At 43.1% G+C, this 18983-nt stretch overlaps 2 protein-coding genes across 3 annotated transcripts; one reads left to right on the top strand and one right to left on the bottom strand.

Annotated features, from left to right (window-relative positions):
• Positions 1-1221: 1221 nt before the first annotated feature.
• Positions 1222-2877, bottom strand: si:dkey-27j5.5 (dexamethasone-induced Ras-related protein 1). The gene is made up of 2 exons (XM_035167040.2): positions 2076-2877; positions 1222-1879 (listed from the first exon to the last, which is right to left on the bottom strand). Exons 1-2 carry the CDS (start codon positions 2692-2694, stop codon positions 1335-1337), a joined length of 1164 nt encoding a protein of 387 aa, XP_035022931.1. The 5' UTR covers positions 2695-2877; the 3' UTR covers positions 1222-1334.
• Positions 2025-18925, top strand: LOC118115680 (mycbp associated protein). 2 transcript variants are annotated; one of them, XM_035167019.2, is made up of 19 exons: positions 2025-2145; positions 4745-4836; positions 4938-5049; positions 5183-5289; positions 5368-5551; positions 5721-5836; positions 5975-6125; positions 6681-6799; positions 11613-11740; positions 11930-12038; positions 12779-12971; positions 13112-13299; positions 13408-13554; positions 14483-14581; positions 15411-15547; positions 15647-15774; positions 15845-15975; positions 17788-17961; positions 18770-18925. In XM_035167019.2, exons 2-19 carry the CDS (start codon positions 4804-4806, stop codon positions 18836-18838), a joined length of 2325 nt encoding a protein of 774 aa, XP_035022910.2. In that variant the 5' UTR covers positions 2025-2145; positions 4745-4803; the 3' UTR covers positions 18839-18925. The 2 variants fall into 2 exon arrangements, with proteins under 2 accessions (XP_035022910.2, XP_035022900.2); XM_035167009.2 differs by lacking the exon at positions 2025-2145 and adding an exon at positions 3341-3581.
• The last annotated feature ends 58 nt before the right edge of the window (positions 18926-18983 follow it).

Below are 18983 nucleotides of genomic sequence, written 5' to 3'. Positions count from 1 at the left end.
GCCGACCTGACATGTTTGTGTGGGTTTTCTTCAGGAACTCCCGATTCCTCCCACAGTCCAAAGACATGCAGACTGTGTTCAGCTCCCCCCCGCAACTCTCAAATAATAAACGGTACAGATAATGGATGGATGGATCCCTAGAGGACATGATGAGCATATGTGGCCTTCAAGAAATAAAATGTCTCCCTTTCTCAACATTGGAGCAGTTCATTTAAATCAAAGAAATGTTTTTTTATGTATTCACTAAAATGCCTCTGAGCCTCTGTGAGACCTTGCCACAGACGTTGTTCTGAGGCTTCCAGGCATCATGACTCACATGACCAAACCACACACCATTAGAATGGTACCCAATTAGAATCCTGTGAATAGAGAAACTAACACAGTTTCTTTTTGTTGTTGACGAAAATACACACGGGAGCTCTGTAGTGACACGGTGTAATTCTCAAGTTGGTTGCATAAAAAAGAGGTTTGAGAGTTAACGCTTTTGTCACTATTTTACGTGACAGCGTGGGAGTGGTGTTATTTATCCATTTGTCATTTCACGTACAAAGCAGGGTCATTTTGTTTTTCTCTCGTTACGAATGGGCACACGGGGACATCTGCTATTGTGTCATGTGAAGTGTGTTGCACGTGTAAAGCCTGGGTGTTGTGTTATCTGCTGCACAAATGATTCTCAATGTGAACTTTGTTATGAACATTTAGCTATTATACCTTGTTTGGTGAATGCCAATCATGTCTTCTTTTGTGACCCTGCTCCACTTCGGGAGATCAGACCTCACAGAGACTATGCAAGAGGTGTCCTCCGAATGAGCTGATCATATAATAATCAAGGACGTGAAAGCTAAATATTAATGTGGATTCAGAGTTGAGGAGCCCACTGAGCGACGGGCCCACATGAGTATAGACATTTATAGAGTATAGTGTAGGATGGGAAGGTATATGCCAACAGGAAAGCACATCTTTGATCTGGTTATTCAGAATGTGTGGGATTCAGGCTTTGGACTCCTGGTAATCACGACGCCAGCATCACACACGCACACATACACACACACACACACTCACACACGCACACATACACACACACTCACACACTCACACACTCACACACCCACACACTCACACACACACACACACGCACACACACACACACAGATAGAGATGTATATATGTATATGTAGCCTATGTTAAATATTATATGCAAAAGGATATAACACTACATTAGACTTTTAAAGGTTTTATTTTTGTATCATCTCAAGTGCATGGCATTACACAACGATAACACAATTCATATTTAAGTGAATATCGGTGCTTTACGTGTTAGTCTCATGAGTCTCTCATTGAATCTGACATCTCTCCAGTGCTTTGTCGGGTTTTCTTGCCGTATGCGGCCCAATCACTTGCCGGAGATCAGTGCTAAAACTCGGCCGACGAGCAAGCGGGTACAGGGCGCCGCAGGGGCCGTCGCGCCCCGGCGCCTCGCCCCCCCTCCCCACCGCACGACCTGTCCGCATCGACTGGTACGAACGAAGGGAGACTCTCCGGTGCTGAGACGGGCCGGTTTCAGTCGGAAGTCCGCCACGCTTTGCCAGAGTCTCGAAGACTTTCTCTAGATTAGTGCTGTCTTTCGCAGACGTTTCGAAAAAGACGCAGTCATCGCCGAGGGCTTGGAGCACCTCTGACTTTGGTATCGCTCTCTCAGACTCCTGGAGATCCACCTTGTTGGCGCACACCAGCAGGGGGACCTGCGGCCGTGCGCACAGCTCTGGCACAGAGGACTTGGAGAGTTTGGATTTAGCAGCGAGGATCTCCCTTCGCAGGACGCACACCTCTTCAAACGAGCTCCGGTCATCTACACTGAACACTAGAAGAAAAATGTCTCCTGCAAAAATGAAAACAACAGCAAATTAATTATTTTCCTCAGGTTTAAATGTAGCCTACATCCATACATTCTCCAAGAAAAGGAACTAAGCGTTTACGCATTTACGCATGCCTCTGCCCTCATTCTTTTAACTAAATAAAAACTGAATCATTATTGAGTTTTGCAGGACAGAGATTATGATTGAGCCAATACGCACCAGTGAGGATTGACAGCCGCCTCTTGGCCGGGAAGTCTCTTTCCCTGGACGCGTCTAAGACGTCAATTTGGTAGGTCTCCCCGCGGATCCGAAAGAGTTTCCTGAGGAAATCCTCTGAGGTTGGACTGTACTCTTCCACAAATCCGTCCCGAAGGTATCTTCTCAGGATGGAAGTCTTGCCGACCCGTGGCGCACCGAGAACCACGATGCGCTTACAGTTCTGCGGCTTGGTGGAGTGAAGAGCGTCCTTTCGGTGCTCTTGGCCGATCTGGCGGTGCCAGGTTTGACCTTGGAGAACCAGAGCTGCCAGCTGATCCAGTGGGGATCTCTTGTGGGGATGGCTGCTGTTGGCAGTGGACAGCTGCCTTACGGCTGTCCCCGAGCGCGTCTTCTTCTCCTGTTTCCACTGAGACGTGGCCGCTTTAAGTATCCCCAAACCCGCTTTAATCCCCGATGCACTCAGGTGCTGCGATGCGTTTTTGTAAGCAATGACTTTGGAGGAGCCAGCGCTCTGTCCGTCCATATGAAACTGGGAAGCACCTGAGGTGGAGCAGCTGAGCTGGTGCGCAGCAGGGATCGGGGTGGTCTGTGCGCCGGTGGAGAGTCTGGTCATTTCCATCACTGTAGGATGGTTTACGCACAACAAAGTGGGCAGAAATATGGTCTGACGTTTTATAGACCTGCTCCTGCCTGTGTTTGGCGCGGAGGCGGATTTCAGCTGTCTTTATATAAGCTATCATCAGCCCCATCAGCCCCATCAGCTCCATCAGCTCCATCATTCTGATTGACAGAAGGGGTTGTGGTGATCTTCTACAGAACACTATGTTTCTAACATACAACTGAGCACTTGTTTAGAACATGATTTACCTCAGTCATGTTTCTGAGGCCCCTTGATACTTCAACTGTCCATTATGTTTCATCACAGATAATGTTACAGCCTATTATCATGTGCTATAATCTATCTATCTATCTATCTATCTATCTATCTATCTATCTATCTATCCATCTTTTAATCTATCTATCTATCTATCTATCTATCTATCTATCTATCTATCTATCTATATATCTATCTATCTATGTATCCATCTATCAATCTATCCATCTTTTAATCTATCTATCTATCCATCTTTTAATCTTTCTATATCTGTCTGTCTATCTATCTTTATAGTGTGTGTGTGTGTGTGTGTGTGTGTGTGTGCGTGCGTGACAAATCAAACAGGTGAGTGGTGTGTGTGCATCACGTCTTGTTTTTTATTAATATATTATGTTTGTCTCATTGTTGCTCTTGTTTTGTTGATTGTGACGTTGTTTAAAATATATATATATATATATATAAAAGTGGTCTCCCTCGTTGCACCATGGTTTTCCCCGTTGCCATGGTTACGAGTAGAGCAAACTTACCCGGGTCACCATTGCTAGCGCTACATTAGCTGTGAGTTTAGTTTCAAGGCTCAGATCAAATGAACCGCGGTGAGAAGACGGAGTTCAGACCTTCGAGTCACTCAGGTCAGCTACAAGCGTCTGTGTCCCTCTCTCACTGTCCGTCTCTGTTCCTGCTGCGTCTAACCGAAGCTTTAGCTTGTGTCTGTAGCTTCGACAGACACGAGCTCTAATCATGGCAGCGGCAGCTTGTAGAGGCACTGCCGGTGGCAGCAGAAACTGCCACTGATTTGTGAAGGCAGCTGCCGCGATTTGAGGCAGCTGCCAGTTGCCACAGCTGTTTTGGGGCAGTTGCCTCTGCAGCCTGTTACTGTTCTGAGCACCAACAATAATTGATCTGAATTTCTCCACTTGTTTTGTGAAACATGTTCGTTTATATGGCTGATTTCTTATATTCATATTAGCACCGATTCTGCTTAAATGCTGTTAATGCTTTGCCTATGTTTTGTGTCATTGAACTGAAACTTGAAATAATATTGCTGCCAGGCTGCATTGGGGCACCTGCCGCGGCAGCTCTCACCTGTGTTTGGAGAACGTTGCCACACTGTTCGGAGGCATCTGCCTCTGTTGTCACACTGTTTGGAGGCATCTGCCTCTGCCTGCCACAGAGACAGTTGCCTTTGTTGCCACACGGTTTGGAGGCAACTCCCTGTTTCCACACGGTTTGGAGGCAACTCCCTGTTGCCACACTGTCTGAGAACAACTACCGCAGTGACAACTGCCCCAAAACTATTTTTGGCAACTGTGACAGCTGCCTCCAACAGCTTGACATCAGAGGTAGCTGCCTTAAAACAGTGTAGCATCAAAGGCAGCTGCCTCTACATATCACTGGCAGTTTCTCTTGACACCGGAAGTGCCTCTACGAGCTACCGCTGCCACGATTTGAGTTTGCCCTTACGGCAACAATAATCAGGCACAATTGGATAAAGAGAAATTAACAGAATTGCGTAACCATGTCACTGTTCCATGGTAATCTCTTTTTCTCTGAATGTGTGTGTATGTGCGCATTGATGTACTTTGTGCACAATCAAGTAGAAGCTCACTTCACTTTTTAAAATGCCAAAATCAGGGGATCACTGTTAGGCAACATCATTCATTATAATCTGTGTGTAGAGATTACATGAAGAGGGATTACAAGTGTTGTTCTAGTATTGTTGTGCCCACTTTAACAAAACATATTATTACTCTGATATTCCCATACTAGTGTCATTTTCTTTCCTCTCCTCTAGAGAACAAGACGTTTTCCAGTGTTGGGGGTGACCGGTCCAAGAAGTCTTCTTCTTCTCTCATGGATATCCAGGCTGAGGCCAGTCACCCACAGGTTAACCCACTTCATCAATTTGTTACATTTAACATTAGTTTTAAAATCACTCTGTTCCCCAAATATGTATTGTGTAATTGAGTATATGATAATGTCTGCAGCTTCTTGTCCTAAAGCCACCCAAGGGCCATCAAAAAACAGTGCTCACATCATGTGTGGGTAAGATTCATCCAGTGAAGCTGGACACTGACTCCCAGTCTCTGTGCTACTCAGGTAATTTGCATTTCTTTGGGATACAGAGTAGTACCCACTGAACAATTTCCCGTTTCTAAAAGAAATGTTGTTCTGATCGTAATATGCATCTTGGAAGCTAAAGTTACTTTTTATCTTTTCCTGTGCTTTCAAGGACTGGAGGGGCTTCAGTTTGATGATCAAGGGATGGTTCTTCCACACAGCATCCTGGGTACTTTAGAGGATTTCAGAAGTTATCTGGAGACTAAAGGGGAGACGGAGGTAAATTCCGATTCAATTTACTTTGCTCTCAATCTGTGAACCAACTAAAATAATATGAATTAATTTACTTTTTTCCAGTTGGTGGAGCAAGTACCAAATTCCAAGAGCGATGCTTCATATGAGATCCCAGGGAGGCATCACTGTGAGGCTGTGGAGAAAGGGCGTGAGCTCTCTTCAGGCCACAGGGACATCCAGGGTAATGCCCTGCAGAATTGGCAAACACATATGACGCAGCGCAGACGACAGCAGCACCATTTATCTGGTGAGTTGATTTGAGAGCAGTAATCGTATCATTATTGCAGCTTTAACCAGTGTACAACTGCAGGTTTCTCATTTGTAGCAAATTAACAAACTGGATATTCTTGAATCGGTGCCTTATGCTTGTCTATCAACCACTCTATTCATCTGCTGCTCTTTTCCACTCTGTCAAGACTTGCTCCACAGACCAGTCAAGACGTTACTGATGAACCAAGACAACCATTTCAGAGAAACTCAGGAGCAAAAGGAATTTCTAACCCAAGTCATGCCACTCATCCACTCTGGATATGTATGTAACACATTTGCCTCCTCTTTTTTACTGTGACTTTAGCCATCTGTCACACTCACGTTGTAGTTCTCTACTTTCTAAACTCACTAAAACTCAGTTACCATGTTCTTCCTCACCCATTTGACTGGTGTGTCTTAGGGTTATCGCGTGGGTAGCGAGTTTTGGACTCTCCCCCAGCGTTATGGGGACGAAATGAGCGGCATCACAGCCACTCTGACTCAGACAGAGCAGGGCAGACGGGAACCTGTCACACATATTGGACAACCAAGCGGCATACAACAGGAAACGGGTAGGCCACACACACGAACACACACACAGTCACCTGCACGTGTGTCCCAGTCTTTACCTACAGTCTCAATATCAACCCTGTTTCATTAGTTGTGCATTCACCATGGGACATATTTGTGTCTCAGATAAAAAATGCTCCATAAATTTACCCTAAAGGTCTCCACCAACTACATGTGACCACTTTGAAACAAATTCAAATAAGAATTTCAACGACGGGTGATGACGGGTTTTATCCAAACAAAAGAAGAAGAGGACACAGTGGCCCTCTTTTTGGGAAGTTACTTTAAATTTAGAGGGAGAGATGAGGAGCTAGAGCAGGTTATCCACTAACCAGAATGTTGGTGGTTCGATCACTGGCTTGAGCAATTGCAGCATATGGATTTGTCTTTGAGTGGGTGACTGGAAAAAACTGTACTGCAAACCACTTTGAGTCATCATGAAGACTAGAGATCCCCCACATAAATACAGACGCTTTACACACACTCACATGCACACCTGCATTCAGCCACTCTAAGACTGACTGTATCCCTTCTGTGGGAACATTGTCATCCTCTAGGAATCAGATGTGCTAAGAATCTGCGTCCAGCCTCTCAGCCTTGGGAGCAGAGTGCATACCTACAGGACCAGTACCAGGAGCTGGGGGAGCTTCTACAGGACATGGACCTTAAGAAGCCTGTAACACAAGTGTTATTAATTTTTCTTAACATTCAAATATTTATATCAATACAGCATCAAGAGTCCAATAACTATGGGACTATTCAATAGATCCAGATAATAAATCTGGATCTATTGAAGTTAAATGTGGTTTTATTAGGGGGCTGTTGGGCCTTGGCGGAAGTATGAACTCTAGAAAGAACTGTTTGGTCTGTGGTTGTTAACATTTTGGAAAACTGGAACCATAAGGGAATGCAAAAATCGTTATGAGAGGTTCCTGTTTGTAATGTGCCCATTCATGTTCAGACACTTATTACTGGATTTCTGAAATACTGAAGAAAACTTAATGATTCCCAGGAATTTATTACATTACATTTCATTTAGCTGACGCTTTTATCCAAAGCGACTTACAATAAGTGCATTCAACCATGAGGGTACAAACCCAGAACAACAAGAATCAAGAAAGTACAATTTCTTCAAAAAAGCCAAACTACAAAGTGCTATATTTAAGTGCTACTAAATTGTTAGTTTAAAATTTTTATTCAAGGTATAGTCGGAAGAGGTGTGTTTTTAGTTTGCGGCGGAAGATGTGTAAACTTTCTGATGTCCATGGGGAGCTCATTCCACCATTTAGGAGCCAGGACAGCAAACAGTCGGGATTTTGATGAGTGTTTAGCTCGCAGTGAGGGAGCAACAAGCCGATTGGCCGAAGCAGAGCGGAGTGAACGGGTTGGGGTGTAACGTTTGACCATGTCCTGGATGTAGACTGGACCCGATCCGTTCGCAGCACGGTACGCAAGTGAAGGGAGCGGAGGAGCGGAGTAGTGTGAGTGAATTCAGGTTAAAGACCAGTCGAGCTGCTGCATTCTGAATGAGCTGCAGAGGTCGGATGGCACTAGCAGGTAGACCAGCCAGGAGGGAGTTACTAGGCGTGAGATGACCAGGGCCTGGACCAGAACCTGCACCGCCTTCTGAGTGAGAAGGGGGCGTATTCTCCTGATGTTGTACAGCATGAATCTACAGGAACGTGTTGTTACAGTAATGTTGGCAGTAAGGGAGAGTTGGCTGCTATGGTAGGAAAAGCCATGTGAGTGAATGACAGAGCCGAGAGAGTTGGTGTACAGAGAGAAGAGGAGGGGACCCAGGACGGAACCTTGAGGGACCCCAGTAGTGAGAGGACAAGGTTCAGACACAGATCCTCTCCAAGTTACCCGATAAGTGCGGCCATTGAGGTAGGATGAGAGCAGGGAGAGAGCAGAGCCTGAGACACCCAGGTCCTGAAGGGAGGAAATAAGGATCTGGTGGTTCACTGTGTCAAATGCAGCAGAGAGGTCTAGAAGGATAAGGACAGAGGAGAGAGAGGCAGCTCTAGCAGTGTGAAGTTGCTCAGAGACAGCAAGGAGGGCAGTCTCAGTTGAGTGGCCTGCCTTGAAACCAGACTGGTGAGGGTCAAGAAGGTTATTGTGGTGAAGATAGGAGGAGAGTTGATTAAAGATAGCGCGCTCGAGAGTTTTGGAAACAAAGGGAAGAAGAGAGACAGGTCTGTAGTTATTTACTTCAGACGGGTCGAGGGTGGGTTTCTTCAGGAGAGGATTTACTCTTGCCTCCTTCAGAGAGTTAGGGAAACAGCCAGTTGACAGGGAAGTGTTGATAAGATGGGTGAGAAAAGGAAGAAGGTCAGGAGCGATAGACTGGAGAATGTGAGATGGGATGGGGTCAAGGGGGCAGGTGGTCGGGCGGGCGGAGGTTACCAAGGTAAGAACTTGATTGGGAGACAGGGGGGTGAAAGAGGAAAGCGAAGGGGATGAAGATGAAGTTGATGGAAATGTAGTTATAGAAGGAGGATTAGAAAATGAGGAGCGTATGTCATCTATCTTTTTTGTAAAGTAGTTGACAAAGTGGCTTGGTAGAAGGGAGGAAGGAGGAGGGGGACTGGGGGGGTCAAGGAGGTTGGAAAAGAGTTTTTTGGGGTTAGAAAATGAGGATTGAATTGTAGTTTGGTAAAAAGTGCTTTTGGCTGTGGAAATAGAGGCAGAGAAAGAGGAGAGAAGAGACTGATAAGTGAGCAGGTCGTCCGGGTGTTTAGATTTCCGCCATTTCCTTTCTGATGCTCGCATAGTGGCTCTGTCGGCACGCACCGAGTCAGACAACCACGGAGCTGGGGAGGACTTGCGGACCTGTCGTGACGTAAGAGGACAGAGAGAGTCAAGAGAGGAGGACAAAGTAGAAAGGAGAATGTCTGTGGCAGAGTTAGGATGCATGAGTGAGAAAGAGTCAGTGGAAGGGAGGGCTGATAAAACAGGAGGCCAGAGAGGAGGGAGAGAGGGAGCGAATGTTGCGACGGACAGGTACAGAGTCTGTTGATGTGGTAGGGTTGTTAGTTTGAGATAGTGGGAGAGAGTAAGAGATAAAGAAGTGGTCAGAGACATGAAGTGGGGTTACAGTGAGGTTAGATGTTGAACAGTTTCTGGTGAAAATATAGTGAGTATTAGGATCATCTTTTCTTCTGTGAGTTTGAAGCGGCTTTACCTATCCCTTGTTTAAGATTGACACCGATAACATTTGACTGATGTAGGTCGAGATTGTAAATTTTTTTGTATCAAAACAAACAGCTTCATACTCCTTGTCCAACCACACAGCCCACTGGGGCCGCTCACGCCCTCAGGACACTTTGTCTTTTCTAGCTGCTCATAAACAGTTTGTATTCTCACAGACAGCCTGTGATCATCCAGCTTTGTGCACACTGTTCTGGGTTTTCTCTACAGGGAACAAACTACAGAACATTGTTAGACAAGCTTACGCACATTTACGCCCACACAAACACACACACAGGCACGTGCGTGTGGGTTGCGTTGGCGTATACACACACTGTATACACACGCAGAACGTTCACATACTCTTGTGATATATTTCATTGCTTGAAAAATTTACATTTAGTACACACACATGCATAATGAGATTAATGAAGCCCTGCAGCTTTGCCATAAACACACGTGCCTGTTCACATACATACTGACATAGAAAAGGTACAGTTATGAAATCTGGAGCGTGTCCGGTCATTGAGTAGCGCGTTTGGGACCAGTGGCGTACTAGAGCAAGAAGAAAAGGGACAGAACCTGCCTCACTGCTGTCTCTGAATTACAATGACTTCGTTAGCAGGGGCAGGAGGTTCTGGGATATACACTTTATCACAAATAAACACAGATGTGCACTTCTTTGCACAGCCAGTTCCCGTTTAATCCAGTTTACACACAAAGTAATAGATGTTGGTTATGGGAAGGTTTATTCAAATTACGTCTTTTATATTGTCATTTGGTTTCCCTCCCTCTTTTGCTCTTTCAAAACCACACAAACACACAAACACACCCACACACACACCTGTCCCAGTGAAATAACAGAAAATGGTTGCAGTGTGTTCTGTCGTGTTGGTGGTTAATGTGATGCTGAGGTGATTTGGGGTTTGAAGTACCTTCTGACACACAGACAGAGACAGATCGTCCTGTCAGCAGCTGACTCGCCCGTGGCTTTGTGACATTCGTGCCATTCGTGCAAAGACAGAAAGTCCTTTCTTCCAGTTTAAATTAGAAATGTAGAGAAGTTTGAGCGACACAAGAAATTGGATTAGTTAAGGCCTTTTTCACAGCAGACATTTCGACTTGCCACAGTCAGAAAGAACGAGTTTTTCATCGGTAAGGTCCAGGTTTCCTTTGTTCGAGCCGTAAAAAAGGAGTTTCATGCATTTTTGCTAGAACTAATTAGCAGTTGTAGTAAGCTTAATTAGACCAATAATAACCCTGACTTCTGATTGGTTGAATAATAATAATCATCTTTAATACATTTTATTTCACAGTGTCTTTCTAAACATCCAAGGACACCATCTAATGCATCACAAATAAACACATAAATAATTGAATTAAAACCAAGGCTAAAATCTGTTTAAGACCTATGGGCACCATACACTATACATCATATGTCAACACAAGAGTGACAAAAAGTAAAACCAAGGTTCAAATCTAAATAGCCAGTGAGAGATAAGACCCAAGTAAACATGGACCGAACCAGGATTCAAACTGGGAACCTTTTTGCCGTGAGGCAACAGTGCTAATGCTGCCCGCATTGAGAGCACACTAATATTTATTTTCTGTTTATCATTGTGCTTGCTGTGCTCACAACACCTTTTTTTATTTTTATACTGAACTTAAAGAGGAGAGTTTTCGGTAAACAAATGTTTGAAACAAATAACATGGATGGAGTCAAAATGAAATACACGTCAATTACAAGATAGAGCTTGAAAGCAAGTGGGCATTTTCAAGAAGTAGACTGAGCCACATTAACAGTTCCTGAAAACATCAGCAACAGCTCTGTTCTATCCATGAGCCCGGGTAAATATTTTGTTTTATTTACACCATGTTTTTCCTACTGTGACATGTCAAACCCTCTTCTGTTAAAAGGGCGTATTGTTAACTTCTCTCTGTCCTTTCCACACGCTAAAATAGTGATAGTGCTCTGCTGGAAATACAGTGAGAATCAAGTAAAGAACAAATGTAAATGATTCAGGATGAAGGGGAGTGTACTGTATGTACACCTAAGCTTTCAATTTGCCATTGGTAAGTGGACAGTGTGTTCCACTACTCCTCATCCTCTTATCAGCCGCCTAATTTTGCAGTGTCCCTCTGTACTTTCTGTGTGAGGGGACAGAACATTTATCTATTGAGACCGGACTGAAGAGGATGTCGGCTATTACCTTTCCATAATAGCAGCCACAATGTTGAAAGGAAGCATGCAGCTGACCTTGACCTGGAAAACCAACCCCTCTGTGTCACTTTGATTACAGGACCTCAGCGGACTGGAGGTGATCGGCTTTGGCGAGCCATTCCGATCCGTCACGGTGTGTCAAAGTCCCTCACTGGAGAGGGAAGGAGAGAAGGACAAGGAGCACAAGGAGGAGAAGAAGGAGAACCTGTAAGAAAAAGAACCTACCCTTTTCTGATGATATGATATGATCAGATCAAGCTTACAAAGCCGTCATTATTTCAAAGACACTAAGAAACACAATCAGTATTAATGATGTCAATTATTTGATGTTGCAATCTACTTATCAATTGAGTTAACTGCTCGATCAATTGCTTGTTGTCTCCATGTCTTTAACAGTGAACCACTGGCACAGAGTGATGAGGCTCGGTCCGAGGTTCTGCTCGGTCCTGCCTTGAGGTTCTGTGGCCAGCTTGCAATCTGGACTGGAAACTCTGCCAATAACCAGGTACAGACTGGTCTTTGCACAGTGAGCGGGTCTGTGTGTATATATTTCAGTCCAAACCACGACTACTGTGATCCCTCCAGTAGCGGTTGGGGCCTTTATTTACTTTGGTGGCAGAGAGAACCAGGCTTTTATTTCATTTTTTTATTTGCAAACTTAACAATTTCTCCATATTTATCTTTTTCCTTGATAAATTCCCCCAGATCTACTTTTCCTGTTTCCTGCAACAATGTAAAGCCACCATGTCTACAACTCAGCACTAATGATTACAAATCCCTGCAGCCTTCCCTTTAGGCTTTGACTGTGAAACAAAGAAGACATTGGGAATGTTATAGGTTTTCTTGACAGGATCTTAACATCGATCAGGAGCATGTCAAGGAAGACGCAACTGAGATTGATCGTATCTATTGTTTCTGTCTAATAATTTTCAGAAATCTCTGTCTGTCTATATTTTGCTCGCATATTTCGAGAACCTTTCACCTTATCTTCTTCAAACTTGGAAAGTGCAGTGTCGAATTTGGTATGATTTGGACACATGACATGTTCAATATAAATAAACTTTGAACAGGTGACCAGCTCTGTAGCAGCGGCGGCTGGGAAACATCAACGTATCTACAACAGATCTAAAACTGACACTGTACAAGTTAAAGAACTTTGAAAATATCGTTTCTGACTCTGCTGTGGAGCTTTTTCTTTGAGGTCTGTCTTTAGTCAACTTGTATTCTCCAACACTCATTGATCAGGGAGAAGTAGGAATCAGTACCACAATAATGTTTGAGGCCCTGACTGGAGAAAGACCCTCTTCTCATCTGAAGATGCACAATGAGGGCACCACGGCCATTTTCTACAGCTGGCAGCAGCTTCCCAGGCAGAACAGCTTTCCTAACCTGCGAACACAAACAAAGAGCCGGCACTTCTACTTCAATTCTTCCTCCGGTACACACACAAACAAATTCAGACACCTGCTGCCACCACCCTTACGTCATACATTGTTTGCCAATGTATCAGCTTGTCATGACATCCACCCAGTGCTGAGTCTGTCTTTCTGCTTTCCATTTGCTTCCCCTCCTATCCAGGTGTGATTCTTCCAGGTGACACCCAGCGTGTAGAGTTTATATTCAAGTCAGAAAAGCCAGGAATCGATACGGAAGTATGGCAGCTCAACACTCACCCTGTGCTGCTTCAAGGAGCCTCCATGCAGGTCACATTAAGGGGAGTGGCTCTTTACCAGGACAAAACGACAGACCAGAGGAATTTCATCGAGGTAGTTTTACAAATAAACTGTGTTTCTGAAAGTTAAAAAGAAAGATAAATGGCACAAAGGTGTTCTGTAACAGAAACAAATGTCGGTCTGTTGTGTGTTCATGTGCAGACAAAGTTGGAAAATACCGTCATGGTGAAAATGTGTCGGTCCATGGCGTGCAAGATGGTGAGTGAGGTCCGAACCCCAGAGAGACCCAGCTCTCCTGCAGAGCTCTACATCACTGAAGAGCAAAGGTTCCTACACAGAAACCCAAAGGTAAATCCTACAGTACAGACACAATATCCATCAAGAATTGGTCTTGATCAGTGGAGTTCTGTTGTATTTTTTGCCATACACATCCTCTTGAGGGCCTCAGCAGTGCTCATAAGAATGATTCTGTAATGGCTGTTCCTGTAGTTTATATATAGCTGTAGACACATTGCTCATCATGCATTAGTCAGCTCAATTTCATGTGCCAGTGATACATCAAACGTTTTTCTCAGTACAGCTTTTTTTTGTTGGTTATAGATAATCAGTTAATGGAGCCTTTTGTCCCGTTGTTCTCTTTGACATTTTACTGTCTGTAGAAAAGTATGATAAGCCCATTTTCTCTTCCCTTTATAACCTGAATTATCTTTTTGTCCCCATCCATTTACCACATCACAATAATATTTTTAACCGAGTAATTCTTGGTAGTTCATTCACTAATCATAGAGTCTAACTGCTAATACCTTAAATTAGGTTATTTTGACATGGCAGTACGTCACAAACCGAGCAGAGCAAAGAGACATAAGTGGTTTCTTGAAACAAAATTATAATTTTTAGGAACAAAAAGCAAAGGAAATTAAAAAATGCTAAACAGAAGCCAACAAGCAGAACTAAACTCACAACAACAAACAAGGAGAACTGAGCAGCACTAACTGGTGGGAATTATGTTCAGTTGTTTTTGTCTATCGTTGCTTACCACAAACAAATAAACATGCAAACCAACAAACAAACATACAGGGGTGAAAGCAACATCTTTATTTCCTGAAGCTAATTTCCTGCAGACATGGGAGCTAATGATTGGAAACATTGGAAAGTGTAACCACACAGGATATTTAAATACAATCTCTTTCTCATCATCATCAACTCTTGTAGCATGACAGTACTGTCTGCTCATGGGAGTCTTGTATTCACATGTACACTCTATTCATGGTTTTAGTTGCAGTACCATCATCAGCCAGTGGAGGACCTAAAGAGACTGTGGGAAGAAGTCAATCCAGGACACAGCTGGGATCTCTCTGTTGATGCTCTTCGACAGGTAGAGACAAAATAGCAAGTTGATTCAAGGATATAACGTCATACAATGTCATACCGATATGCTGAAATTAATATTTAACACATCAAAACAATATGTACACATTCTATAATAGAAAATTTAGCAAGACATAACATAACATAAATAATATGAATACTGAAGGCCATCCCTTTGTTGATTTCCTCTCTTTTTACAAAACACATTAATCAATTATACATTCATCAATAGCCATCATCATAACATAAATATTACCCAATAAGTTCATACTGTTACATAATTCTTTTCTCTATAAATGTTCTTTAATTGAATAATTTGAGCAACATTTTAAATCATTGCCCAGAGAATTCTGCAGTTTTGATCCATATAGAGAAATGCACAGCTGCTCTAATGTAGTGCATGCATATGGACTTTTAAAATTATACTTCCTTCTATGAACCTTGTCATTTGATATTGATACAAACAGCTTCTGTAGATTTCCGGGCAGTCCATTTCTGGCTTTACACACAACCAATAATATTTTAAGTCCAACTAATTCTTTAAGTTTCAACACGTATGTCTTGATAAAAGCCTGTTTGGTGTGTTCTCGTACATCGACCCTGTTTAGTTGTCTTATTGCTCTTTTCTGTAATACATACTAGTGTCTCATATTCGTTTTATATGTGTTGCCCCACACCTTAGTGCATTAAACGAAATATCCTTTACTTCTTAGCTCACTTTCCTCTTTATTTATTCTATATGTGGTTTCCAAGTAAGTTTTCTGTCCACTATAACACCACAAAAATATGAACTCCATCTATAACCATAAATCCGTTCATTTGATCCCATACTTAAGGCGGTGCTGTCTCTGCCTGAACAAGAGTCATCTCAGGACACCAGAGAAAAAAACTTGGCACAGCTTAACTCTCTGCTTCTGCAGCTTTCTGAACCCACTGAACTGAATCACCGCCTTCTAACAGCAGCAGCAATAGGGTGAGGAATAAACACATGTGAGTCATGAAGCATCTCTTTCATGGCATCCCACACTGGTACAGTATCATGTATTATGGTGGTGTGTGGTGCCCCCTGTAGACAGCAGCTGTGGAGGAGACTCTTGGACTCGATGGCAGATGAGGCCATGTGGCTCAAAAACCAGCTGGGCCTCATCAAGACCCAAACATTGGAGGATAAACAGGAGGAATTGCTCCTCTCTGATGCTGGTGAGACTCGCACACTTTCACTCAGACATATAGTGAATTCATGCAGTTTATTACTGTTACTCCATCACAGATGCTGATGATATGAGCAAAGATGGGAAGAGTGAGAAAAAGGGAGGAGCAGCTGCGAAGGAGAAGAGGAGAGACCCGAGATCCAGAGTAAATGAAGGCACCAAGTCACCAACATCTGAAAAATCAGTGGAGGTGAGGGGAAAACATTTATGTGTGTATGTCCAGCTGCCTAGCCTTCATCTTTATATAGTTATAAGACATGATCAAAACATATATATATATATATATATATATATATATATAGTTTACTACTGTGATTGTACATACCTGCCTATATACCTATGACATAATTACATAGGCATACATAATGAATCAATGCAGCATACATCCTCATACAATCCTTCTGTGCCACTTAATTTTATTATTGACGTTTTATTTTATTGCCTATTTTATTATATTTTATACTTTCACATGTTTGCATATCTACCTTCCTCTGACTATCTGCTGCTGTGAATTTCCCCAGCATGGGATCAATAAAGTTTATCTTATCTTATCTTATCTTCATCAACACAGAGATGTTTTCCACTGAGTGGCAGCAGATTCACTTTAATTCATTTTAATTAGTAGTATGCGTGAAGTATGAAGACATGACAACTTGAGCTGCCTCTCATCTGATCCAACCACGACTCACCTGCACCACTTCAAACATGTTGTTGGTTCGTCGTTCATTTATCTGCTGCCTTCACACAACTCGTCCACCCAAAGATCTGCAATATTATTACGTATTCTGTAGGCTATATGCGCACCATTTGATTTGCAGTATTAAAAGCAGCCATTTGTCATTCAGTCATTCCACTAAATGTACGAGAATATCCAAGAGGCTCTCTAATCCAGTGTTTTTCCCCCAGAGAAGTCATTATAGTTGCTATATTTGTCTTTTTGCAATGTGACTGGTCAGATGAGACAACAAGCAACCAGCTGCCACTTAGCAACCAATTCATTTTAATCCAGATGATTGTTTTCCCGCAGTCACCATGCACCCTTCCTCATTATACCCAGCTAGTTTGCATCATTCTGTTCACAAATATGAAATTGAATAACTTTTGTCAGAACAGAGACTGAGAACGTCAACACGGATGCTTGCCTGTGTTGCTCAGACATTGATGATGAGATATTGGGTCCTGTAGCCCAGTTGGTTCCCACATAAATAATAGTCTGGGTGAGAATCTGGCCATGGACGACCCAGTGGCGGATCTACATTTTACACATAGGGCCCATGTACATATCCAATTACTGATTCAGTAAAGTGCACATTTAAGCCATTCCTTGTTTACTGTTAGCTTTATAGCTTTGAACAAAGCCGCACATCATTGAATATATTTAGTAAATTGTTCCTTGTTCAAGCATATTGTCTACTTTCCCTATTGTGGGACTAATAAAGGATGAAGTGGCCATTTTATTAAAAGAAAGAATACTGACAGGGCAGGGGCCAATCAGATTTCAGCTGGGGCCAGGATCCGCCCCTAAATCTCTCTTATAATGGTTCATTTCTGAACTGTGAGCAATTCAAAATATATCACAATCCTTTCTGTGTAGTTTGCTGAGGGATTTTCTCCTCCGTGTGTCGCTTGAACGTTGAATCATAGGTCAGGTACAGCCTATTACTCACAGAGCACCATCATAACAGAACACGGTGTGAAAATGTGCACCTGCTCTCCAAATGTGCGCCCAGGGTGTGAATTAATAGGACCTGGACTGGTCCCAGCCATCTGTCCCTCCCCCCACACACACCTCGCTATATATTAACTCATACACTACAGTACATGCAGTATATCACACGCCATCAAATATGTGGGAGGTAGTTTTTCATCACGCAAGATGCACACAAACACTCAGCAACCCACTCACTTTGGTCATTTGGTCATCCTGCACGCTCAATACAAAACGTCATGATCATTCTCCAGTAAACTACATGTCCCCTGTCTGTCTATGTTGTGTGCAAAGGAGAGCAAAAAGAAGGGGAAAAGAAGAGATGAAGGGGGAAAGCGCAGCAAGGAAAAGCAAGGGAAGGAGTCTGTCCCACTGCCGGAAACCAGTCCAGAAAGCAACATTCAGGAGCTTCCTGATGAAGTGGACCCGAAGATGATGAAGATTTACACAAGGCTCTTGCACAAAAAGGTCAGTCCTTCATCATTTGTGAATTCATTATCTAATAATAATATTCTAAAGGGGCACTCCAACCAATTTACACAGTTAAATCCAGTTTAATCATCATAAGGACTCAACTGCTGCTCTGAAGTTTTAAACAGATCCCCTGGCTGAGAGTCCCACATATAGGTACATTTTTCCAAACTCGCCTGCATCTGCAAAGCTCCGTACCGGACCCATAACCCACAATTATCTCAAAGCCAAATCTGGAAACGTTAACATATGTCCCACAAGCAGACCCCTCACTCGGGATTAAACACACATGTTACATACACAGTCACTCACATCAAATTGGTTACGGCCTCCTTGTAGCAGCACCTGTATTCCTGAGCCTGTTCCCCAGTGACAACGTGTCCAGCTAAGCTAATACTTTTCACCACTTGCTATTTTTGTCTTGTCTGGGTATTTAGGAGGTTGGGTAGCAGCTCAGCCAACACTATGAATTAAAAGTCAGGATCTGCTGTAATATTGACCCTTCTTCGTTTATTTAATGGAAGACATTGTGGGAAAAGTAGGGTTCTTTGTTTTGGGAGGTGGAACCAATTTTTCATTGTCCAGTGAGTCAAACGCAGTTGCATTATGGGAAATGTAGGAGCCTGTGTTTGGAGCTTTAGCCATACTAGGATTAGCAGTTGGAATGTTTTCACTTCTGACATTTTTTCTAAATGCCTCAAGTGAGTCGTCCCCCATCTTTATGCCAGTGAAACTCTAATTCACAGAAGGACCAGTGTTTTCCATACTCCAACGTATCTCATGTATAAATCTATCTACCTGGCAGGTTTATGCCCTGATGGAAGACCTGGTGGACACCATGTGCGACCTGATGGATGAGGGCAATGAATCATAGGAGCTCTACTGAATATAATCAACCCGTTGTGATTACATATGTCATATGTGATTCCCAAATCTCTCTCTCTCTCTCTCTCTCTCTCTCTCTCTCTCTCTCTCTCTCCACACTTTAATCTGTTGTGAAATCAATAAAGTTTTTTTTT

Source organism: Hippoglossus stenolepis, chromosome 2, assembly GCF_022539355.2.
Source record: "Hippoglossus stenolepis isolate QCI-W04-F060 chromosome 2, HSTE1.2, whole genome shotgun sequence".
Taxonomy (NCBI): Eukaryota; Metazoa; Chordata; class Actinopteri; order Pleuronectiformes; family Pleuronectidae; genus Hippoglossus; species Hippoglossus stenolepis.
This window is presented reverse-complemented; position numbering and strand designations above follow the sequence as displayed.

Coding starts and splice junctions, on each gene's coding strand:
- si:dkey-27j5.5 (XM_035167040.2), bottom strand. CDS start 2,694: ATGGAAATGACCAGACTCTCCACCGGCGCACAGACCACCCCGATCCCT. Junction 1,880..2,075: donor GCGGCTGTCAATCCTCACTG/GTGCGTATTGGC, acceptor TCATTTTTGCAG/GAGACATTTTTCTTCTAGTG.
- LOC118115680 (XM_035167009.2), top strand. CDS start 3,536: ATGAACCGCGGTGAGAAGACGGAGTTCAGACCTTCGAGTCACTCAG. Junction 6,126..6,680: donor CGGCATACAACAGGAAACGG/GTAGGCCACACA, acceptor GTCATCCTCTAG/GAATCAGATGTGCTAAGAAT. Junction 11,741..11,929: donor GAGGAGAAGAAGGAGAACCT/GTAAGAAAAAGA, acceptor TGTCTTTAACAG/TGAACCACTGGCACAGAGTG.